The sequence below is a fragment of the Lytechinus variegatus genome, chromosome 3 (assembly GCF_018143015.1).
Source record: "Lytechinus variegatus isolate NC3 chromosome 3, Lvar_3.0, whole genome shotgun sequence".
Classification (NCBI taxonomy): Eukaryota; Metazoa; Echinodermata; class Echinoidea; order Temnopleuroida; family Toxopneustidae; genus Lytechinus; species Lytechinus variegatus.
The window spans coordinates 7,988,194-8,014,931 of NC_054742.1; the positions used below are offsets into that span (position 1 = coordinate 7,988,194).

The 26,738-nt window shown below is 35.6% G+C and overlaps 1 protein-coding gene across 1 annotated transcript; it reads left to right on the top strand.

Moving 5' to 3' along the window:
- The first annotated feature begins 1,509 nt into the window (after positions 1–1,509).
- LOC121410135 (sugar phosphate exchanger 3-like) lies at positions 1,510–24,922 on the top strand. The gene is made up of 15 exons (XM_041602021.1): positions 1,510–1,778; positions 5,225–5,336; positions 6,306–6,430; positions 7,977–8,028; positions 8,859–9,004; positions 9,357–9,453; positions 10,425–10,509; positions 15,507–15,599; positions 17,951–18,105; positions 18,525–18,666; positions 18,978–19,079; positions 20,372–20,416; positions 20,974–21,128; positions 22,001–22,066; positions 22,984–24,922. The coding sequence occupies exons 1-15, from the start codon at positions 1,573–1,575 to the stop codon at positions 23,059–23,061; spliced, it is 1,659 nt and encodes a 552-aa protein (XP_041457955.1). The 5' UTR covers positions 1,510–1,572; the 3' UTR covers positions 23,062–24,922.
- Positions 24,923–26,738: the final 1,816 nt, after the last annotated feature.

Consider the following 26,738-nt stretch of genomic DNA (forward strand, 5'->3'; position numbering starts at 1 on the left):
AAAATCCAACTACCAAAATAAATTGCTCTCTGTGTCCAAAATTAGAAATGAATAGATCGACGGAGAATAAGGTGATATATCTATTATAAGTCTAATTGTGTTCCCGAGTAAACATACATGTACTAACGAATGTCGTGGAATGAATACCAATCAGATACATTTTCTTCTTTAGTATTTTCATTTATCATTGTGTACATGACATTCTAATCATGTTACTGAAGAAATTTCATGTTAACACCTGTCAAATAGGGATGACAAAGCGAATATGAGATAAGCGTATACAAACATGGGAAGATAAACTAAACCTGTAAACATGATAAAATTATAGATACAAAGGCATACACAGAGTAGTTACAGTTATTATTATAATATATGTCCAAATAATGTGAAAAAATAGAAAGCACTGTGGCTTTGGAACACTGAAAAATTTGTAAACTTCTTGCTCTAGCTCCTTTTCTTCATGGACTTGTTCTTTATTTACTTTTTCTTCTTTTTTCTTTTTCTTCTTCTTCTTCTTCTTCTCCTTCTTCATCTTCTTCATCATCTTCTTCTTAATCTCCTTCTACTCCCTCTTCTTCTTCCCCTCCTCCATCTCTTAATACCTCTATTGCAAGAATTCTCACTAACAATTCCCGGGTCTACTTGTGAGCGAGCGGGACGAGTCGGCCCACTACGTGATTTTCCCCTTTGCTGTGATTGGATATAAGTTTTGTTGATGATGTAATGTCAACCAACCCGAAGGTAGCAACCATATAGGTGGATAAATTAATTGGTCCATGTCTATGGTAGCAACATATCTTGGCGAGAGGTTATGTGCTCGTAATCCCAGAAAATCACGGCGAAATTTTTCAAAATCGATTTCGAGGCCATTTAAGGAAAAAAAAAATTTGATCATATAACTTTTCATAGATTATTATGAATAGTAGTTGTAACAACATAAATAATTATGTTTTATGCATTTGAATTATCCATCATTCGTTTCCTATTTGACTGTGTTTCCAATGGGCAAACTCGCACCGCCTAATGGGCGAACTTGCCTCGGGGTGGGGCAAGTTCGCAATGAGGCGGGAAATTTCTGCCAAAACCGTGTGCGTGACTTCGGTGATAGTACTTAGGTCTTTATTTATGGCAAAGTATGACATGACAGCTCTAGAAGAGCGGGGAGTGGAGCGAACTCGTCCCGCTCTCCCGTAATATATAATTTTCCTATGGTGCTGTTTCCTAACCTTCACCTTTCTTCTAATTAATTCCTTGATATCTCTTCTCGTACAACAATATGTGCAAAAGAATAACAAACAGTTGTCATTGTTCTTAAACATATAAACAACTGCAAAGAGGTGATTTATTTCACTGATACCTAACTACACCCCTATTGAATATTAGTGAATCACGTTTGATATTCAAATTGTAGTCAACTAACACTTAATAACTGATAGACTAATCAATTTCAAAAGACGCATAACATTTTCCTACACATGTTTCATACAAATATATAGGGTTTCCATTAAAAACTGTACCAATCGATTGAAAAACCAAAAGTGGCACCATCTGGAACGGCGACCGGAAAATAATATGAAGGTTCGTCACTCGGTAGAACAGCTGCTCCCGTTACTGGTACCTCAATCTAAGAACGGCTCAGATCGGAGTGTACAGACATTCAACAAAGTACAGTATTGGTCTTTAACAGGAGGCTTAGACGGTATGGCCATCCTTCCAAAGAGATACTCGAGGACGTTAACAAGACACCATGCACTCGTCTTTTTCCTTACATTCTTTGCGTAAGTAACAATTTCTTTAATAATTGGTTTGTTTGCTTTTTCGGGATAAAACTTGCTCACTTTCTACGAGCAATGTATTTTTCCATCAGTATTTTGTTCAATAAAATTGTTTGATAAAAATCAAAATTTATACGCTCCTCTCCGTCAATCTTCATTGATGCATTTGCTAAGACACATGCATGTTCTTATCAATGTTTTTTGTGGGAAAAATTATTACCTACGAATCAGAAATACACCATCTACATTGTTTTTTAAAACAAGAGATAAGAAAATTAAGCCTACATTATATTAGTAGGTTTTGTGAAGGATTTGCCTAGTTGAGAGTAAGGTTCAATGTGAAATGATAAGCTATGATCATCTGTTTGAATTCACGTACCCTGGTTTATCTTTTACTATTATTATTTTTTTTTCATGTTTTTTTATCTCCCTGTGTCTCCCGTGTCTTTGTTATTAATACAAACGAAGTTTATTCTTCCAGCCTCTTCAATGTTTAGACATTCTCATTAAAGTTAATGTGATCTCACTACAAAGCTGTGCTTTCAGAGTTGTCACCTCCAGTATGTCCAGAATTGTAACCAATCTGAATCTCATTATGTGAAGGAGATGAATGTTGGATTGAATCTTAAATCACTTTCCCTTTTAATGTATGCGGGTTGCCTGGTGACCCAGGTCATCACATTTTTGATTTATTTTGCATTGGCAACATTACAAACAAATCTGGGAAAAAATTATATATATTTTTATATAAAGCATATACTTGGTACGTTCAATAGATAAGTTTGAGGATTCCTTCACTTAAAATTATTCCTACACTCTACTCGAAATATGCACCTTGTAAGCATGATATAATTACCATTATATTCTATTCAAGTTTACTAGAATTTATGCACCCCTCTTTCTTACCAATATAGATGTATTTTAAACTGAATGTTGAACTGACACAACGGTATTGAATAAAAGTGGTTCACCGCAAGATCATCAATACCACGACCATAATGCGTTTGTTTGAGTGATGAAATATAATACTGTTCCGTCTATTGCAATCAGTTCTCTCTGGAGACCAGGCGTCGATCCTGGGGGGGGGGGGAGATCGCCCCACCAGTGGAAATATTGGGGGGCAAACATATTATTTTGCCCCCCAATAATTCCGCATGTGCAAATATAAAATAAGATTGCATTAATGTTACACAGGAATTAGCAAGCGAGACTGAGATACAACTCTTTCTGCATTTAAAATGGAGCTCAAAATGCCCACTTTTCAGATTGCAATATAAAAAATTTCAGCTCGCGCTTCGCGCTCGCATTAATTTGTTGGTGAGTCATGTGTCTGTTTTCCATGAGTCATTATATATATATAAATATGTGGGTGTGTGTGTGAGTGAGTGTGTGGTTGAGTTGTTTTGGAACGTTCATTCATGACTTTACCCGGGACTTTGCCCCCCCCCCCATCTGAAAAACGGATCGACGCCCCTGCTGGAGACCTATATTTATCTTAATTATTCCAAGTTTATTTACTAATTACTCCAAGATTACTACAATCTACGGGGAATTTGATTAACTCTTATCCATCTAATAATGTCATTAAATATTTCATTAAACTGTTTATTTCATTATACGGTTAAATACACCGTTCCGTCTATTTTAATTGGTTCTCTCCAGGGATCTCTATTCATCTAGTTATTCCAAGCTTATTTATCCTAATTATTCAAAGATTACTACAATCTAAGGGGAACTTGATTAACTCTGTAATACACACATCTAATAGTTTAATTCCTTTTGAAACGATACAGAAACTGAAATACATTAGTAATTTCTGACCTTTTTTGTTGCTTTTTTTTACACAATAACGCATTACCCGGTGTATTTCGCATACAAACTTGAAAAAATTGTTATGCTGTTTTCACGTCGTATGTAATAAATATCAGTGCAAGCATCCATCCCACCCCAGCCTAAAAGGAGAATTTAGTTATTGACTGACCATTCCTTCTATTTGTTATTAATTCACAAAATTCAGCACATTGAAACCTTTATTTCGTAGAATTGTTTAATTATTTAATCAAACATGATATAGGGTGACTGTGCCACCGTGGGGCAAACATCAACTCTTACTGTTTGTCATTAATCATGAAAAGAAAAATAATAATCCGAATCACTATTCTTTCCTCGATTAGAAAAAGTTCAAAGTCATTTAATTTGCATTTCGCATTTAACATGTCACAAGTATCATCTCTGTTCATAATTAAGACCACTTTCATTATAACAATGGAATATTACGGTTTAAATAGTCATTAAAAACGTACTAATAGTCAATAAAGAATGTCGGAAAATCAAGATCAGTTCCATTTTAACTCAATAAAGAAATTCTTTAATTTTCTTCCACAGTTTAAATTCAAATGGCACGGCAAATTGATGACAGTATATAGAGTCTGTAAACATGTGGGTTTCTTTTTATCAAATTCAGTTCAAGTTTATATATATATATATCATATATATATATATATATATATATATATATATATATATATATATATATATATATTCTAACTGACATTTTTATGTCGAAGGTATAAAAATCAATAATATGGTGCAAATATAATGAATACGGAAGAAGGCTTAAAACCCAGGAATCAGGGGCTTGTGTCGGAATATATCTGGATGACTATGTAACTAAACAATTCATAAAGAATGAAGGGCTAAAGAAGGGAAGAGGGGATAAAAGAGCTAGCCAGACGAGCAAGTGGAAGAGCGCACATGAGTATTTTTTAACATGATGAAGAGAATTTGTATAGATTATGGATGTTTATGTAACCGCAAGTGTCAGTAAGGTTTCTTTCTTCTTTTTTTTTGTTTAAATGAAGTTGAATAGTGTTCATATCCAGATTTTGAACTTTTTATGGATGGTATATCGTTTTCTTAAAAATATGACGTACTTTTTTTTTACAGTTGTTGATTCTTGTAATGGTACTGTGATGGTGTCAACATTGACATTAAATAATGATGATAATATGGCTCATTTTTATAGCGCAGCTATATAATTGCATAGTCTACTGCGCTTGATACTTGGTATCATAACCCCGGTTGAAGCTGAGCCGCCATATGGGCGCTAACGCATTCAAGGAATAAATCCTACCGGGTACCCATTCACCTCACCTGGGTCGAGTGCAGCACAATGTGGGTAAGCTTCTTGCAGAAGGAAAACACGCAATGGCTATGATTCGAACCCATGTCCCTCTGATTAAAAGACGAGAGTCGTAACCACTAGACCACGACGCCCCCACTACCCCATATTGGGTAGATCACATTCATTGTGATCCGCAAACACCTGGGTTGAGCGTGGCATATGAAGATTAACGTCCTTCCAATGACATCAGCACTGAGATTTGAACCTCGAACCTAGTGATTCCTAGTTCAGATACTTTTTTTCTCCTGTCATAATTTCAATTCAGATTTGTGTTCATCCATGCAGCAAGAAAGACATTCAGTAACGTAAGGACAGCTCTAACTGAAACATGGACGTTATTGCCGCTCAATGAAACCATCTTTTATAATGACACGGTGGTAAGAAACACACTCTGAAACATTGGGTAAAACTTTACTCAACATTGGGTAGAAAGGAACATGCATGTTTGCTGGGTATAGTTTTACCCCATATTGGGCTATTTCAACGCAACATTGCGTAAAATTTACAAAATATTTGGTATTTTTACCCAACCAACACGCATGTTCCCATTTTACCCAATATTGGGTAAAACTTTTTTTAGAGTTAACAGGCACTAAATATCTAAAAGACCCCCCCCGCACACACATACACTCTAAACAATAATGGGTAAAAACGCTCCATGATGGTAATTATGTGTGCCCAACCAACATAGGCATTTCTGTGGGGCATTTTTATTTATCCAGAGCATGTGATGAAAATTTTGCCCATTCTTCAGGAATTTGCTACTTATTTTTAACCTTATACGGGACATTATGCTTCCCGCATTCATGGCATTGGGTAAAATGCTGCTCCAAATTGGTTGGACACATAATTACCCTCGTGCTGGTTAAGATTTTACCCATTTTTTTTACAGTGCACACAGATTTGACGTTTAAATTAAGGAAAAAAATTATATGGCAACGTGAACACTCTTAAAATAGCTGGGCAACAAATGCCCAACTTGTTACCAACACTTGGTAATATATTGTCCACACAACTATTGGTTAAAATCTGCCCAAATTGGGTAATAAAAACTAATAACTGGGAAAATAATTTGCTCAATTGGATGATACTTTCATAGGTTATTTTATACCAACACACATTACCCAGCAGAGTAGACTGTATGTTACCCAACATTTTAGTTGTGTATAGTGTTTTAGACATACAGTAATTTCATGTTTGGTAATTATGCTGAAATATACATTTTCATTTTTTTTTCTGAAAATACTTAGAGGAATACACTTATTGCTGCCTAGACTTGAATTCAAATGTGTATAATTAAATTCCGTGTTTATTAAACATGTCTATGAATATTTGTTTATTATTAGGAGCCTAACGAGGATCCATTCTTGGATTCTATCGGTCAAGCAGAGGTGTTTTTCAGTGTCCTTGATACAGTATTTCTTGGTTCATATGCAGTTGGTTTATTTGTTAGTGGCTTCATCGGTGACAGGTAGAATATATATAAATTAGTTTTTCACTAACTATATACCAAACATATTGTATCATGTATTTTAATTGGATATTTAATATGCCCATATATACCGAACTGAAGCATTGAGCGACGGGAAGAACGCAACAGGGTATTATCTAGGATTATTTGTCTGAACATGCATTCGAAAATGATTGTCAAAATGTTTTTGCTATCGGACAGTGGAAAATGGCAGCGCACATGATAAACAGAATTTCAATTTTGAAAGCTGTGAACATAAATGGGTTCCTGTACCGTTTGTCTTCAGGGGCGTCGATCCATTTTTCAGATTGGGGGGGGGGGCAAAATCATTGACGTTCCAAAGGCGCTGGATCGTACAAGACACACACACACACATATATGTATACATATATACACACACACACACACACATATATATATATATATATATGACTCATGAGACACAGACACGTATCTTACCAACAAATTAACGCGAGCGCGAAGCTCGAGCTGATTTTTTTTTAGTATACTGACAGGAAAAGCGTGCCTGTTTAGAACTGTTTGTAGTAACTCACGAGGAGTGAGGATACATATCTCAATACACAGATAGTACGAGTTCCGAGAGTGAGCTAAAATTTCTTTATATTCTGACCTGAAAGCTTGATATTCTAAGCATTTTTGGTACCAATGATTAAGATTGGTATCTAAAAGAAGAATAGATGCGAGCGCGAATCGCGAGCTGCAAATTTTGATTTTTCGATCTGAAAAAATGACAGTTTAATGGACGTTTTTTTTAATAAAAAACAATATATGTATCCAAGAAAAGATGATTGCAAATCGAAGCAGGAGTTCTTTTGAGGCTTTAAAGTGAAGAGGGACATTTGCATTCACCTATTTAATCATGAAAAGTATGGGTTTTTGCTACAGAAATGATGCGAGCGCGAAGCGCGAGCTGAACACTTTTATACTCCAATCAGAAAAGCTGACATTTTGAGCACGATTTTAAATAAAGAACGAGTTGTGTATCTCATTCTCGTTTGCTGAGTATTACAATCTTTTTTTTTTGGCCATATCCGAAATTATTGGGGGGGGCAAAATGATATGTTTGCCCCCCCCCCAATATTTTCATTGGTGGGGCGATCGCCCCCCTGCCCCCCAGGATCGACGCCTCTGTTTGTCTTTATCCAGTAGATGCTAAATCAGCAATGTTCACAGCTGTGGAAAGAGCAGAACAGTAGAAGTAGGTTTTAGAATCCTCTAATTTAAAGTCCTCGGTTACAAAAGAGCGAAAAATGAAATGATATTAGTAACTATGATATCCTTCCCATACTAATTCTCTAGATTATTAAATCATATAAGTCTGAATGACTCGAATCCAATAGTTTGTTTATGTGAGCACATCAATCATCTTATAAAAACTATCAAATTTGAAATTCAATGAACAGAATTATAAAACATAATTACAAAATAATTACAAAAACACCCAGAACAACAATTTTCACAACATACGCTAAATGAATTGTCACTGGTACTTTAATTGCCTATACCATATTTTTTTTCCATGCAGGCTAGATCTGAGGCTTGTTCTTTCATTTGGAATGTGCAGTTCAGCTATGATGGTATGGTTTGTATGACGGAAATGTTATCATTATCATCAATCTTTATAGTATGGAGCTAATAGCTCTATGGTAATATTAAAAGTAAATAATGTCTTTTATTAAAAACAAGTTATATTCCCACTAGCGTATATCTATAAGGTGGATGGGAGCAGTGGCGTACCTAGGATTTTCCACAGGGGGGGGGGAAATTCGCCCCCCCCCCAAAAAAAAGGGTCTTCAACCACAAATATATAGGATTTTGTACCAGGAAAAAAATTGACAAGCAAAAAAAAAGGCTTCAACCAAAAATAAACGATTTCGTACCAGGAAAAAATTAACAAGCAAAAAAAGTATAAAAAAAAAGAAAAGAAAAAAAAAGGTCTTCAAGCTCGTCAGGGGGGTAGGGATACGTCCCTTGCATGGGTTGTGACTCGTCAGGGGGGCAGACTGTCCCCCTGCCCCCCCCCGTAGGTACGCTAGTGGGTGGGAGGTAGAGTCCCCCGACATAATTTGTATGATTATTTTTAATTTATAACTGTAAAGAAATATATTTTTGAGATTTCCCCTCCATGGACAAGGTTCTTTTGGGATTTTGGGGCACTTCATTGTAAATACATGTACCTATACATGCTTATCAGTTTTCTATTGCATATCATGAACATATAGAAAACAGACGTAAGAAGATCATTTTCATATAAACTTACTGCAGTTGTTGATGCCCTTGCCATTGGTTGACTATTTTACAGAATATAAATTGATATATTTCCTGATGTTGCTAATTATCTTAGTGTTTCCAGGAATTGTTGTTTTGAATGTTATTTTCTTTTACTTTCACTGCTCGGTTATTTCAGATGTTCTTGTTCGGCACATTAAGTGAATGGGTAAAGGTTTACAATCATTGGTATTACACAATATTCTGGATCATGAATGGACTTCTCCAAGGCACAGGCTGGCCAACACTCATAGCAGTCATGGGTAACTGGTTTTCACAGAAAAGGTACATAGAAACAATACTCTATCCCCAATATATAGGTCCCGTGATAGGATTAAGAAATTTGGATATATTTTTTTATATTTCTCAGTTATTGCCACAATGTCATATAAGATTTCAGTAAAATTAATTGATTGTTTTACATTTCATACAATTTATTTGGAACCAATGGAAGTATTCGCTTTATGGTGCTGAAAGATAATGCATCCGTTGCTGTAATGAATTTGTATAGCGAAGAGACTACATCAATGCACCATACTGCAGTTTGATAAAACTGCATGTATGAAACATTGAATAAATTAAATGAACTAGTCTCAAAACTTTAATCATTCCCTATTTTTTATGTTTGTTTTCCAAGTCGCGGTTTGGTATTTGGTCTGTGGAGTGCGTGTGGGTCTGTCGGCAACATTGTAGGAGCTTTCTCAGCTTCATTGGTCTTAACCTATGGATATGAGGTGAGATAGGAGTAGCCTACATTTGCTCTATCAGCCCGGAGGGGGGGGGGCAAAATGCACTTACATTGACGAGTGGATACCGTGCGTGACCAAAAAAAAAACACGTAAAAAGGATGTCCTTTTCACGATAGGGCACGTTACGTACGTAACGTGATAAGGTTGTCAAAAACACCACAATAATGAAAAAAGGGTATCTATTTCGCTAGGAAAATTACGTGTTTAGGGTCGAATTTGCGGGGATGATAAAACAAAATTAAAAAGTTTTATAAAGGATGTCCTTTTCGCCCCAACACTTCGTGTTTAGAGTCCGATTTGCCCGAGGTGTAGAAGATGGGGTCGTACTAAACCAAATAAGGTAAAGCCGACGACCGAAGAACCCGTAACAATAAAATATTCCTGGTTTAGGGATTCATTTCAGGGAATATTTGCCAGGAGTATCGTTTTGTTTCCAATACTTGTTAAGGGTAGGGTTTCACACGCCAATACGTTAACATGTTAAGGGGTGCATTTTCAGAATATGGAAATTACGTGTTTAGGGTGCTTTTCGAGACCCTATGGTTGCGCATGGTATCCACTCGTGAATGGAAGTGCCCCCCCCCCCCCCGGGTCTATCAGCGAATTACAATTCACAGTCCAAACTATCACTGAAACATAATTATCTCCAAAATAAAGTTGAAACCGGTAAATACATAATATTGAAAATTACATCATGATGAAAATTAATAAATGTATTTTCATACAAAAGTGATGCATGTTAATACATGATTTGTGTTTGTTAACAGGTGTTTACAAAAAGTTCACGAAAAAGGTAAATGCTCAAAAATTTCGGAAGTCCTAATCGCAAAATTACATAATAACGATGGTTGTATTAGTTCTTAATTTGATTACTTCGAAGGTGTAATCTTATTGGATACAGTCTATATACTGTAGTGAAATGACATTTATTTCTTATTCACATTTTCATATTTTAGTTCGCATTCCTTTTGACGGCCCTATTAATGTTCTTCTGGGGTTTGGTGATTCTACTATTCTTGAACCCTTCTCCTCGTGATGCTGGTAAGAGATATATACTGGGTATGGAAGCTTAAAAGTGCCACCGAGATGTTGAGATAATTATCTCGGGAAGTCGACATCTTGATAGCAAAAGATAAGATGACGAGATCCTGGAACTCATCATGTCAACATCTTTTAGAAGAGATGTTGAGATGACAAGATCCCGGATCTCATCATGTTGACATCTTTTAGAAGAGATGATGAGATGACAAGATCCTGGATCTCATCATGTTGACATCTTTTGGAAGAGATGATGAGATGACAAGATCCCGGATCTCATCATGTTGACATCTTGTAGAAGAGATGATGAGATGACAAGATCCTGGATCTCATCATGTTGACATCTTGTAGAAGAGATGATGAGATGACAAGATCCTGGATCTCATCATGTTGACATCTTTTAGAAGAGATGATGAGATGACAAGATCCCGGATCTCATCATGTCAACATCTTTAGAAGAGATGTTGAGATGACAAAATCCCGGATCTCATCATGTTGACATCTTGTAGAAGAGATGATGAGATGACAAGGGCCTGGATCTCATCATGTTGACATCTTTTGGAAAAGATGATGAGATGACAAGATCCCGGATCTCATCATGTTGACATCTTGTAGAAGAGATGATGAGATGACAGTCAAGATCCTGGATCTCATCATGTTGACATCTTGTAGAAGAGATGATGAGATGACAAGATCCTGGATCTCATCATGTTGACATCTTGTAGAAGAGATGATGAGATGACAAGAACCCGGATCTCATCATGTTGACATCTTGTAGAAGAGATGATGAGATGACAAGATCCCGGATCTCGTCATGACGACATCTTTTAGAAGAGATGATGAGATGACAAGATCCCGATCTCGACATCTTTTAGATGAGATAATCTGACAAGATGCTTGCACCTGCACGCATTAACACCGACAGGAATTTGGTTGATATTCGATTTTCGATATTCAAACTTTGAAGTTGGTTCGATATTCAAACGCGTGTGAATTTGGTTAATTTTCGATATTCAAAATTAGGGGCTTTCAAAGCTAAATAGGGGGTTTAACAGGTGCAGCACATCTCGGGCAACCATAAATACACTGGCTTGCCCTATTACGAGGACATTTAGGGGACAAGGTCAGTGAATAAAAGGGCATGACATTTTTAATTTTTGATTTTTTTTTTCGAGGGACCCCTAGAGATATCCCGACGGCTTAGCCAGGGTAACCACGTATCTGAACTTGTAGAACTCGACTCGGGCAACCAGATAAACACTACCTTGACCCGGTGCATGCACATTTAGGGGGCTCAAATTAACAAAATTAAAGGGAATAAAGGGCTATTTAGAGCATTTTTTAACTAAAAAAGTATTTTTTCAAGAGGCCGGCTCCAGGGATATCCCGACGGCATAGCCATGGTAGCCACGTATCCTAACTTGTAGAATTCGACTCGGGCAACCAGATAAACACTAGCTTGACTAGCTTGACCCGGTGCATGCACATTAAGGGAGCAACTCGGTAAAGCATCTCATGAGCAGATCTTAATCTATTATACTCAGTCCTCATTCCTCCGCCAATAAAATATTCCGAAAGCCGAGTGGCACATGTATTTTTCTTTTATTTGCACAAAATATGTTTAGTGGTTGCCCATTCTTTGTTTTTAGAATCAGTCTAATCATTACACATACTCTTCATTGTAATCAGTTTACAAAATTAAAAAAAATGAGAATTGGTTGGGTCGAATGAATATATTTAACCTTTTGTTGTAGATCGTCATATCTTGGAGAAAAGATGTCGACGTATATCGATAGAAAACGTATTGTCAAAATATAAAATATGAGTATTAAGCTCCTCTAATCTTTGAATGATTGTCATGAGACATTTTCTTTTGCATATGTATCTTTCAATTCAATTAACCAGCAAGGAGTAATACCCCTCCAATAAAACTTTCATGAACGAAAATGTCTCTTTTAGACAATATCGCGTGACTAATTTCAAAGCTCTTGATTGATTGATCGATCGACTAAATTTCCAAAGCGACTATCACATAATTAGAATTTAATTTCAAAATCATTTTAAAAGGCCCAAATTTTCTAGCTCGCTTCGCTCGCTTGCGACTTTTTCAAATTATTCCACATTTGCTATGTTGTCGTGCCTTAGCATATTTCGTTTATTATCCGCAACTGCGTTGAACTTAATATAATTGTGGTGTATGTACCCGCGATATGATAAAAAAATTGGCCATCTGCAATATTCAAAAATATCACGAGGTTCCGGGGGCTCCGCCCCAGACCAGTGGCGGCACCGAATGGGGAGGCCCCAGTGAGTCCCCCCCCCCCGAAATTTGAAGAAAAAAGTGTGTTGTAAACGTCACAATTTTCCAAAAATGTTTTTTGTTCTTTAAATTTTTTTTTTTTCCTCCATTCAAAATGTTGCTCGCGCTACACGCTCGCAGTTATTAATGATTGAGATAAGTAAATTATCTGTTCACATGGGGCTTAAAAATCATATGTTATTAGAGTTTTCATTATTCGTTTTAGCGAGATACATATCCTGCGTATTCATAATTTTCATAAATCAAATATTTTCAGCTAATTAGATAGCCATTCAGTTCATGATTAGTATTACAAAAAGTGCTTAGAACGTCCAGGTATCATCCCGGATATCAAAAATTTTCAGCTCGCGCTTCGCGCTTGCATTATTTATTTGGTGAGATATCATCTTTATGACCCGATCAATGCAAACAGCTAATCCTTAACAGGTCCCTTTTCAATTCAGTATAGGGACTACATTTTCGAGCTCCTCACTCGATTTTTAAAAAATTGTGTGTCACCACCCCCGGCCCCAAAATGTTTGTTTTTCTTCCTCCTAGGTTAAAAAACTTGGTGCCATCATTGCCCCGGACCCGATCCGCATAGCACTCCCCCCTCAAAAAAAAATATGATGTCATTTTCTGCATACCATGTCAAAATCAATCTCAAAGTTAAAGGTGATTTTTTTGTCTCGCTCACTTCGCTCGCCTGAGATTTATTATGAAGCAAATTTTTGCTGCGTGCGCCATGGTGTGTCCTCTCTTTTTTGTCCTTATCACGCATTGAGCTTCGCCCTTATGCTCGGGGCATGATTATAAAATATCCTGTTCATACAATGATACGATCAACCCATCAGTTCTCCCTTTCCTTTCTCTCCCTCCCCCCCCCCCTTTCTTTCCTTTTCCCCCCTTTCGCTTCTTTCTCTTTTTTTCTATCTTTCCTTGTTTTTTTACTGTACCCATTGGCGGTACCAAGGGATGGGGAAAAAGTCAGGACCGTGGTTCCCCATGCTTGAAATAGCCCTATATTCCTTTAATTTTGTTAATTTGAGCCCCCAAAATTTGCATGCGTCAGATGAAGCTAGTGCAAATCTGGTTGCCCGGGTCAAGATCTACAAGTTAGGATACCTGGTTGTCCCGGCTATAGGCCGTTTGGATATCCCTAGGGGTCCCTCGAAAAAAAAAATAAAAATCTCATGCACTTTTCTTCACTGACCTTGTCCCCTAAATGTCCTCGTACTAGGGCAAGCCAGTGTATTTATGGTTGCCCGAGATGTGCTGCACCTGTTAAACTCCCCTATTTAGCTTTGAAAGCCCCTAATTTTGAATTTCGAAAATCAACCAAATTCACACGCGTTTGAATATCGACCCAACTTCACAGTTTGAATATCGAAAATCGAATATCAACCAACTTCCTGTCGGTGTTAATGCGTGCAGGTGCAAGCATCTTGTCAGATCATCTCATCTAAAAGATGTCGACATGACGAGATCATGGATCTTGTCATCTCATCATCTCTTCTAAAAGATATCGTCATGACGAGATCCGGGATCTTGTCATCTCATCATCTCTTCTACAAGATGTCAACATGATGAGATCCGGGATCTTGTCATCTCATCATCTCTTCTACAAGATGTCAACATGATGAGATCCAGGATCTTGACTGTCATCTCATCATCTCTTCTACAAGATGTCAACATGATGAGATCCGGGATCTTGTCATCTCATCATCTTTTCCAAAAGATGTAAACATGATGAGATCCAGGCCCTTGTCATCTCATCATCTCTTCTACAAGATGTCAACATGATGAGATCCGGGATCTTGTCATCTCAACATCTCTTCTAAAGATGTTGACATGATGAGATCCGGGATCTTGTCATCTCATCATCTCTTCTAAAAGATGTCAACATGATGAGATCCAGGATCTTGTCATCTCATCATCTCTTCTACAAGATGTCAACATGATGAGATCCAGGATCTTGTCATCTCATCATCTCTTCTACAAGATGTCAACATGATGAGATCCGGGATCTTGTCATCTGATCATCTCTTCCAAAAGATGTCAACATGATGAGATCCAGGATCTTGTCATCTCATCATCTCTTCTTAAAGATGTCAACATGATGAGATCCGGGATCTTGTCATCTCGTCATCTCTTCTAAAAGATGTTGACATGATGAGATCCAGGATCTTGTCATCTCATCATCTCTTCTAAAAGATGTCGACATGATGAGATCCAAGATCTCGTCATCTTATCTTTTGCTATCAAGATATCGACTTCCCGAGATAATTATCTCAACATCTCGGTGGCACTTTTAAGCTTCCATAACTGGGCCATATCAACTTGGCGACATCGCAAGATACTCACCATATCGACTAATTCGACATGAGGCTATTCAAATCGCCATGGCAAGATAAACTGTCTCGCCATGTCGTCAGGTTGATGGCACTTTAAAAGATCCGTAGATAGCTGATAAACATCTTTTCTCTCTCTCTTTATACTTGTCTGTTCCACATGAGTGACTGCCCTTTACCGTACCTTTCTGCTTTCTATTTCATTACTTTTATTTCCGCTTTTATTTCATATATGAATCCTCCTACAAATCTGATCTATTAATCTATGGAGATATTATATATATATAATTATTGTATATGTAAATTCAAATCAATCGGCTAATTTTATCTTTTTGATTTATTGTTTTAAGGATTATATCTCGATGAGGAGTTGGAAGAAGAAGACGATGAAGAATATAGCGATGATGAGAAGGAGAAAAAGTCGACAGCAGAAGATAAAAAGCGTAAGCTATATTTCGTTTGTATCATATTTACATACATAAATATCGATGTCGCGTTCTTTACTAAAAATATTTTCGAATAAAACCATATTTTTTATCAACAAAGAGAAAGCTGATTATATTCTAGAATACCTTGTGAAGATATGTTTAACATAAATACAAAATCAATATATGTATTTCAATATTGCCCTAAAAAATCGAGATTCATGTATACAACAAGAGTTACAAGATACATAGGTGGATCCAGGGGGACCGTGGGGCCCGGCTCCCCCCCCCCCTATCTGCCGAGAAAAAAAGGGGGAAATAAAGAAAAACAAGAAGAGAAAGAAGGGGTAAAGAGAAGAAAAAGGGGGAAACATAAGAGAAGGAAGAGGAGTGAATAAAATAAGATGAGGGGAAGACTTTGAAAACAATAAAACAAAATCTTTCATGTCACTATGTAAAATTTTCGCACGCGTTTCGCGCTCGCATTGCCTTTTAGGTAATTTACATGTCTTGCACAATATGGAGTTTAAAATATCAAATTTTGAAGTCAATATACAAAATACATTTCATCTCGGAAATCAAACTTTCATTATTTTGTTTGATTTACAAATTTTTTTTTCAAAAGAGCTTTGGAAAAAAAATATGATTTATGGTCAGAATAATAAAATTTTCTGCTCGCGCTGTGCGCTCGCAAAATTTGATTTGTCAGATACCTATCAATTTCCTGTATTCCATAAAGTTTTCAAAACTACCTTACATGTCAGGATTGTCTAAACGTATCAGCTAGCGCTGCACGCGCGCATTTTGATTGGTGAAACTCTCCAATGGCGAGTTATGTATATCTCAATATTAGTTCTGTAAGAAACTACTTAAAATCCCCATTTCATGACAGTTTATCAAAAGTTTTGGCGCGCGATTCGCTCTCGCATTGATAATTGAAAAAATATTAACTCATGCATTTTAAATTTATAAGACAGATTATGTCCAGTTTTCAAGCCATGATATTAACAGATTTCGCGTCTCATTATAGGCTTATTAGATAAAGAAATTTGATAATCGAATTGTCCCCCTTTTCAGAATGAAAGTTTCATCTCGCGCTTAGGAAGAGAAATAGGAAGCCAGTCATCGATTTCATATGATGGCATCATGTTCTTAGAATGTTCTGGTCCTATTTCAAAATGCAACATTAATGTATCAGCTCTTTTTTAAGTGTGATCTATATCCACCTCTTAATTTTCCTACAAAGTTCTTGAAATACAGAGCTTAAATTTACCCTTTTTAAGATCGGAATATAAAATATTTTAAGCTCGCGCTTCGCGATTGCTATATTGATTTTCATAACAAAAACAGGTATTAAGAATGCCCAGATTCTAATTCGACATCTCAAACACGTGCGCGCATGTATATTCAGATACGCAGCTTATTCTCTATTATCATTATCCAGTTTCAGATCACTATCGAAAATTTTCTGTTCGCGCTTTGCGCTCGCATTATTAATGCAGGAAGATTTCCAATTACTCATCCTTTTTATGATATTGAAAACATGAATAGAGTGTCCCATTTTTGTTTAGTCATGTACTTATTCTTTTCACGATTACAAAAAGTGCTTACAATTTCCATTATTCAAAATCAAAATTCAAATAAAACTTTCTATTCCATTTCATCACATATTTTTCTTGTAAACAAGTTCATACATAAGTCAATATGTTATGAAAAAAATAAATATGTACATTTAAGGAAGAAGGCGTTTACCCTAAAAACTGAGGCTTTTGGCGGGATACGCCTATAGACAAAAATACAATACAATAAACAATACAAAGGAAAGGTCAGAGAAAAGAAGAAAAGGAAAGAGGAAAAGAGAGGGAGTAGTGAGCAGGGAGGCGGGCATGAATTACAAAATAGAATAGAATGCTCAACAAAGTATCAGTGGGGGCAAAATATATTTCAGATAGAAATGACACAATTTGCGCTTGCATTATTTGATTTTTTAAAATATGTAATGTCTTCATGGCTAACTGTTTCTACTCGCGCTTCGCACTCCCAGTAATTATTTTGTGGGAGACACATTTTGTTTAGCATCACAAACACTGCCCGGCCAGAAAGTTTAAATCTTAGGAAAAAAATACGTGACAAAAGAAAATAGCTCGGGCTTCGCGCTCGCACTATAATTGTACGATGATTTATTATTATAAAACTTAGAAGTGACTATTATGACTACCCATTCAAAGAAACAAACAAAAATCACCTTCGAGCAGCCGATCGGGGAAAATGTGGCTGAACCCCCCCCCCTCCCTTATTGGCGAAGGCTGGATCCGCCCCTGAAGATACATATGTAATTATCCATTATCTACATTAATTTTGATTTAAAGCTTTTGCGAGCGAGGATGAACTGAAATCTAAGAAGAATGAATTACCTACTTCCAATAATCAAGATGACGACAACAATGACGTCAATGAAGAGCAAAGAAGCAGAACTGAACCTATTGGTTTCTTTCAAGCTTTCTTACTACCAGGTGTTGCTTGTGTAAGTATGAAATCAAATTGTTGTAGTTTGTTTTCAACGATGTCATGATAATGAAATAAACATTCAGTGACTATACTTGAATGATTTAATTGTTTGCGTTGAAATGCTAATGTTTTTCTAATGAGATTAGACTTGTTTAGTTGAAAGGGCTGATGTATACAGTGGTGTGATGCCTGCTAGTACCTTACAAGTTTATATCTATTTTGGTGAGTTTCCATGTGTTTTACTTGTTTACTCTCAATTTGAAACTGCATGAATTTTCATGCATCTGTTTTCCTTTGACCCCTTTCACAAGTACAAAAAACCCCAAAACATGGGGCCATGGGGCTATTATGCTACATTCTTAGTATTATGACAAGAGCATATCAATGATGACTTTCTCTGACACTTGTTTTTTTTTCATTTGATTTCTAATGGAGTATTCGCTGGGATTTGCATGTTTAAAGCTAGTTAGTTACTCCTTATTTTCTTGGCTTCCGTACTACCTCACATCAAACTTCTCCTGGTCAGAAGTAACCGCTGATCGGGTATCAATGGCTTTCGACTTTGGCGGAATAATAGGTAATAAATACAACTTCGAATGTTCTATGATATTACATTTCAGTCGATGACATTCCCCTTGACGAAGAGTAACGAGACATATTGTAAAAAAAATAATTGGTCTCGTGTTGTTTAATGAAATAAATATTTTAACACATACAAATGATATGTCCATGTAAGTATCTTTTTTTCAAAATTGACTATTGTTGAAACTCAACATCCCAAACATGTATAGAGAGAATATGGATACCGATCATTTAGTCAATCTTATGTTATGTCAGTTTTATACCATGTTTGCAATTTTTAATAGATTATTTTTCATTATGATTTAGGAGGATCAATCGGTGGTTTAATATCTGATTTCCTTGGAATAAGATCGCCCATTGTAATCATAATGCTGTTTGGTTCTATGGGATCACTTTACGGATACAGTGGTGAGTGATGACACGAGCTTCTAAAGTTTCAGAAATGTACTCCACCCTCCTGATGAGATACTTGATTTTCAATTTGGGGGGATATTGAAAGTAATATTTCATATGTGGTAAAAATCGGTTGAATAAGATGCGGTTTGAGCAGCCAACGTGAGATGTCGACGTGAGGTGCTGACGCGAGCTGCCGTCGTGATGCCGACGTGAGCTGCCGTCGTGAGATGCCGACGTGAGATGCTGATGTGAGATGCCGACGTGAGATGCCGACATGAGATGCTGATGTGAGATGCCGACGTGAGATGCCGACATGAGATGCCGATATGAGGTACCGATTTGAGATGCCGACGTGAGATGTAATGTGAGATGCCAATGTGAGATGCCGACGTGAGCTGCCGTCGTGACATACCGACGTGGGATGCCAGTGTGAGATGCCGACGTGAGATGCCAACATGAGATGCTGATGTGAGATGCCGATGTGAGATGCCGATGTGAGATGCCGACGTGAGATGCCGACGTGAGATGCCGACGTGAGATGCTGATGTGAGATACCGATGTGAGATGCCGACGTGAGATGCTGATGTGAGATGCTGATGTAACATGCCGACATGAGATGCTGATGTGAGATGCCGACATGAGATGCCGATGTGAGGTACCGAATAAAGATGCCGACGTGAGATGTAATGTGAGATGCCGATGTGAGATGCCGACGTGACATGCCGACGTGAGATGCCGACGTGAGATGTGAAATGCCTCTGTGAGATGTGGGATTTAAGAAAAAATTGATACTATGGGATTCTGGGGACAGTCTGGTCATTCATTCTAATATTAGATTGAAAAGACCGTTTAAAGGCCATAGTGATCTGATGAGTACTTCCCAGAGTACTGCTGATTGCTGAAGCTTTAGGCGTAGGAATCAAATTATTATGTTGGTTTGACATTCATTAGTGAGGTATCAATGTGTGATTACTAATGTTAGATTCTGATTGAAATGCTTTGTGAGATTATTATTACATTGGATAATAACGAACATGTATTTATTAAAATGGATAAAATACCTGGCAGATGATTCATTTAATGTCGGAGGAATTAAGCAAGCAGCCAAAACACACAAATTTCCTTTAAGTGTATTTGCAACGTGCTTTCAATTTATCTAAAATAAAGTTTAATTTACTCTCCGACTGATTTTAAATGTCATGAAGAATGGTGATATGCAGTAATGACTAATGAGGTACGTAAGAGGTTAAAACAAAAACAATGGGTAACTATTGGATAACTGTTTTGTTTGGTTGTTTTGTCAGTTACTCCAGCAAACAGCTGGAACGCTGTAGTGATGGCCATTGCGGGTAAGTTAGTAATTATAATATGATAAAATAAATCGGTAAAATGACTAGACCTAAGTTTATCATCAAGCTGATGAATATCATCAATCGACTAAGGTGTTATGTATAAATTTGTAGCTGAATATAAAATCTTGTTTAAAGGCCCCTTCTTACAAAACAATCCCTTCTTGATTTCCTTCATTTAAAGTTCATAGATAAGATACTTCTCCTGTTTACGAATCGTAAATACCCCCACGTATTATGTATCTCTTGGTATATAAAAATGAAACTTGTATTATGAGACTCCCCAAAATTAATGTCTCGTGTTAATTTTAAGTACTTTAGATTTTTTTAAAAAAATTATAAATCATAAATTATCAAGAATCCTGTTTGCTAGCAGCATGATACAATTTGTTACATAATTGAAATACGATAATAAAGAAACAAAGTCTATGTTTCATTTCATATTTTTTCTTATCATCGTAATTCTTGTGGATAATCAGTATTTTTTCATGATTGAATATCCAATATAAAACAATTAACACGAACTACGCTTTTGGTTACATTATAATTAATCGAAGGTGCATTTGTATGCGGTGTGAATCACATGATCGGATCTACTGTAGCGGCTGATTTAGGTCAACAAACAGGTTCTTTGGGTCAAAATAAAGAAGCACTCTCAACAGTTACAGGAATTATTGATGGTACAGGTACCGTTGGAGCTGCTATAGGACAGGTAAATTAAATTAAATATCTTCATCCATCCTTATTGGCTATTATAGAACAACCATTGCTAAAATCACTCTCTTTCCCTTTCCGCCTCCCTCTTCCGATGTGATTATGATATGCTGAATACATTATCCAATTACATGATTAGTACTCACCTGAATGTAAATTACATTTAACCAAGTTTTCCACCCTTTGTTACAATTTAATCAATCCAATAATTGTCTTTTCATATTATTTCCCAAATTGCAAATTTCAGTGAACTTATAATTTCTTTCATGTTATTTAAATACTTTGTTATGAATTATTATGTAAGATATATTATGTTTATTGTCATGTTCCAAATGTACATTCCATTTTTCAGGTTAAATTTATATAATTTGTTATCTATCATTTTGCACGGTATGTAAACAAAAAGAATGCCCAATTATGGACATTAAATAAATACTTATACTTGTGTTTTAGTTTTTCGCAGATAAGTGAAATGCCATGACATCGTTGCTTGAATACGAATTCATTTTCCAATTTTCTTAATTCATTTTCAACAGAACATAGTAAAGTGGTCGAAATAATTATAAAGGAACTTATACGGACAATATAACTTGAGGCAGGTACAATATTCGAAAACCAAACAGAGTACCATATCTAAGCAAAATATCATAAACATAAAATAAAATTCTGAGAAAATGGAGGGATCCGTTCAGACAGTATAATTCATGATAGATTCTGAATTGATAGAGAGAACAATCTTGTTACTATGATAAATTAACTTATCTGAGGATTCCTTCATTGAAGATATATAACTATAACTCATGTGTAATTTGTTATAATTATATCGATTTCACTCGTTTCTTCCATCCCTCTGTATCTTTATGTATTCAGATAGTAATTCCTACATTGAAGATCAAATATGGATGGGAATCAGTGTTTGCGTTTCTTGTTTTGATGGTAGGTATACACTCCTCTATCATATCCCCTGCATGGATAGGACTATACTTATATGTTAAGGAACAAATGGCCCTATGAGATAGATAGATGGTTTGTTCGTTCATGTGTGTGAGGGTCTGTGTGTGTGTGTGTGTGTATGGGGGTTGGGTGTGAAGTTTTCCTTTGGGATGGGTGATTCTTTGGGATGTTTTTTTTTTTTTTTACTCGTCTATTTTTTTTTATTGCTTTGTTTTTGATGAGTGCAAGCCAAGTAATTTCATATAGTTTTAAATCATTGTTGAATATTTGATACATGAAAGGAAAAGTGTTAGGCATATTATATGTATTTTTTAAGGGGATCCTAGTGTCAGTATATATATGTGTTTATTGGTTTGTTTTGGATTTGGGTCTCCTTTGTTTGTTCTTTCTTTGTATTCCATGTATAAATCGCCCTCCACAATTGAGCAAGGGAAGACTTTTTGTTTGGGGCGGGGGGGGGAGAGAGTGGTGTTTCAACCATTTTTATAACTGATTTCATTGTTTCTCCTTTAAGTTATATATGATTTATGCTTGTATTAAGTTAGTGAAAAAAGTCAAAATATGAAATGTAAAATATTATTTTATGTGTTTTGAAATGTTAAATTGAAATGTTATATTTTTGTTCATGGAATCAGAATAAAACAGTATTAAAAAAAAGTATAATCGTCTCAGACAGCTTGAATTTCTATTAAGCGAAAGTTATTTGAATTATTATAGATGTTTCTTTAAATTCTTTCCTAAAAGTTATTTTCTCGTGTATTCAATTAAACTCCAGTTTCAGTATTTCTTGTATTCACGTCCTGCAGAAAGTAAGTAACCTGGGAAATAACCCCGTCATAGAATCGCATAAAATGTAAAATGAACTTTACAAAACTATTTTCCATATCTATCTTTTGCAGATTGGATCATCTGTCATCTTTATATCACCGATTTTCGTAAGGGAAATACGATCCAAGTGTCAATCACGGTCGACATAAAAATCTCATACCCTTCCCTTCGATCAAAGAAACTAACAGATCAAAGCAAGGCTTTTTAGATCCCTTCCCTTCGATCAAAGTAACAACAAATCAAAGCAAGGCTGTTTAGATGGGATACATCAAAACATATACTCCATACTTTGGCGCCATTTGTTTTCTCTTATGTTTCTCAGCGAATCAATTTAACATCTCTTCACGGTTATCATGTAATTGGAGGAAACCATGACACTGGTATGAATGTGATTTTAAGGGGAGTGGTGACAGGAGCCCCCTCTCCATGGCAAATTTTCATAGAAATTTCTTTAAGATCCGACCTTCTTCGTCTTTTTTTTTTAAACACTGAGTAAATGACAGAAGAAAGTAAAGTAAAAAAAGTCATGATAATAAGGTGTACTATATGAAAAATACTACCCCTCTTTTTTCTTTCACTCCATCTTTCAATACATGCATGCGCTTCAGTTTGAACATTCCTGTAGAAAGCTTTAGAACGTTATATGTAGTGAAACAAAGGTTGTATTTTTATATTCTAAATGTGTCATATTATGATAACGTATATTCAAATCAAGTGAAATCATATCTTGTATCTTTTGTTGAAAATTCAAATACTGTTTTAATGCTTGGAACTTCCAGTTGTAAGATTTCGTAAAGTAATTATGCATACATGTAAAATGAATACTTAGAAGAAGCCCCTTTTCAAGTACTGTATTTTTAATAATTTTCTCACTATTTCCTTTATTTTTTACCCACCTCTTTTCCACACTTGTGTTCCTAAAATACCAATTTATCTACAATCTAAATTCTATTTCAAAAAGTTTAATTATTTCGACAACCATTGGAGATCTCGGATTGATTCACTAGCGTGTTTTTGGAATGACCAAATAGATTATTTATATTATTAATTGTTGCGTCAGATTGTCAATTCGAAATATCAAGATTACAGACAATGGAAACTTCCATCCATCCAACCACCCTTACACACAAACAAGCAAAGATTAAACTAGCTTAAGCTTAAACTTTGCTCACTTGCCAACGTCATACTGGGAGCACCTCTAAAGGTGCACATTTCAGATAAACGTTCGTCAAGTTGAACCTTTAAAGGTGTTCCCTATTCTGAACGATTTGAGAAAAAGTTCTGCGATCTGCTCCTTTCATTTTAATAAGAAAACCAATGTCATATGTGCCAAGTTTAATCTATTTTTCTCTGAGTGTACGATTACCATGTTTCATTCATTTTGCTTTTTGTTCTCGAAGATGCACGAGGCAGTATTTAATGTGTCAGATATCCATATGCATTCGTATGTAGACACTTATGTCGCACTCAATATTCATCATTCTTAAAAGGCAAAGGAGTTACCTTACTACATAAGCTACAAATGACTTAACTGGTGATCATTTCTTATGCTAGATGAAGTATCAACATAACTGACCTGACGCCTGAGAACATGTTCCAGTATTGCGCTGTCGCTTTAAATTTGACGAACAGCTTTCTGAAACACCCTCCTGGCCTAATACTTTGTCCCTTTAAATGTTGATTAAGTACTTAATATTCCAAGAGAGTATTAATTGCTGCATGATTATAATAAATTATAAGCAAAATTTGAGAGATCTAGATTATGTACACTTTTTCCTCCGATCAATAGAGTGTGTTGAATCAAACTATATACTGACTGTCTGCTTAGCTAAATGGAGAATATCACAGACTATCTATCCATGAACACTTCGAAAAATTCGTGTTTCTGTACAATTTACACATGTGTTGCACAAAAAGAATTGTCGCCCCGTGACAATTTGTGCAAACTTTAATTGTCAAATTCGTAAAAATTGTATACGTTAAACAAGAAATAGTGAGCGACATTATCAACTCTCTCATTTGCATATCACTGAGCTGAGCATAGAACTGTTTTGTGAAATTAAGCGAAACTTTTATGTCATAATTTTCTTATTTTACATGCGATTCTGATGAAGTTTTCAGTGTTATTCATGTATGATTTTTTTTAAATATTTATTTAAATCAGCTGTTTTCTGGGGTGGACTTGACCTTTAACAAACTCACAAAATAGGTCATACAGAGTTGCAAATGCAATAAGACCATTTGGCTATTAGATGAATTTGTCATTAGACCAAATTATTAGTAGACCAAATGGGTTAAGACCATGTGTTATTAGACAAACGGAGAATTAGTCCAACTGTTGTTAGACCTGTGGATAAATGGCCGTTTATCAGACTCCAATTTTTTACTTTATAGTCATGCATGGCTATTTAGAAATGTTTGTTAATACAATATCAAACCCTTTTTGGAAAGATGTACTCTCCTCATGGTGTATTTTTCGGAAAGCAAATAGATGTTCCAGTAGAAGAGAATTCTTTTCTGAACTCCTATGTCATAATGAAGACATAGTTATTAACAGAAATCTAGTTAACTTTAGGCACTGGAGTCAAAAGGGTTTAAGATTTGTCAACGACTTAATAGGAACAGATGGTCAGGTTTTAAGTAGACAAAGAATTATTGAAGTGTACAATGTTTCCATTGATTACCTTACATATTTTATTATAAAACAAGATATCAGTGAAAAGTTAGAGAGTTTTTCGCAACCTGATAACGATTTTGTGAAGTTAACCACTCCATTGAGACCAAATGTCATTACTGTATTGATGAAGCAAAATAAAGGTTGTAAAAATATTTATGTTCCATTGGTGAAAAAAAGGTATCTAATAACTTTCAAAGAAAAAAAAATGGGAAGAGAGAATCGGAAAACAATTCTCACTGGAGAAATGGCGTTGTTTTAATTCTATACCGTTTCAAGTAATGACAGATGTTTCAATCAGGTGGTTTCAATATTGCTTAATTAACTGTATTATTCCAACGAATTTGTATTTGTGCAAAATCCAAGCTAAAGCAAGTAGTACTTGTACTTTCTGTACCTCCCAAGTTGAAACTATTGAACATCTGTTCTTTGAATGCCACTTAGTTAAAAAAGTATGGGCATACTTTGAAAGGAGACTGTTTGAAAGATGCAAATTAGTATTAAAATTAACCATGGAAAATGTTCTTTTTGGAATTAATCCCATTAAATATAATAGAGCCTTAAATACACTGATTATTTGGATAAAATGGATGATATATAAAATCAAATTAGCTGGAATTCGTCTTATGCCACAGAAAATCCTCAACGAGTTAAAGAATTATTTTTTGTACGAAAAAGCTATTTCATGTGAAAATATGCAGCAAGCATCTTTTGAAAAGTGTTGGTCAAATTTTATTAATCTTTTCGACTAATGTCGAAAAGATTGTCAACTAATGTCGAAAAGATTTTCAACGGTTTGCGAGATACAATTTTGCATCTTTTTCTTTCGTTCTCTACATAAATTAAAGCTATGTTTTTGCTTTTGGTACCGTAAATGATTCATTTTGTAATAAGACTGTATTATCAGTTTTTTATACTGTTAAACACTCACTTTCTGATTATTTTTGTACATTGACTGAAAACAAATGTAAACTGAAGCCATATTGATTGTGCAAGTAGATCTACATGTAAACTGATTATATATTGAATAAAACACCCTACTGTGGGTGAAAAAGAAATTGGGAAAAAAAATGGCCGTTTAGCCTCATCCTGTACTTGATGTTATTCCATTTTGTCTACAACCAGTTTACCTTTTGGTCTAATTGTGATTTG

Coding starts and splice junctions, on each gene's coding strand:
- LOC121410135 (XM_041602021.1), top strand. CDS start 1,573: ATGAAGGTTCGTCACTCGGTAGAACAGCTGCTCCCGTTACTGGTACCT. Junction 19,080..20,371: donor ATCACTTTACGGATACAGTG/GTGAGTGATGAC, acceptor TTGTTTTGTCAG/TTACTCCAGCAAACAGCTGG. Junction 22,067..22,983: donor TTGCGTTTCTTGTTTTGATG/GTAGGTATACAC, acceptor TATCTTTTGCAG/ATTGGATCATCTGTCATCTT.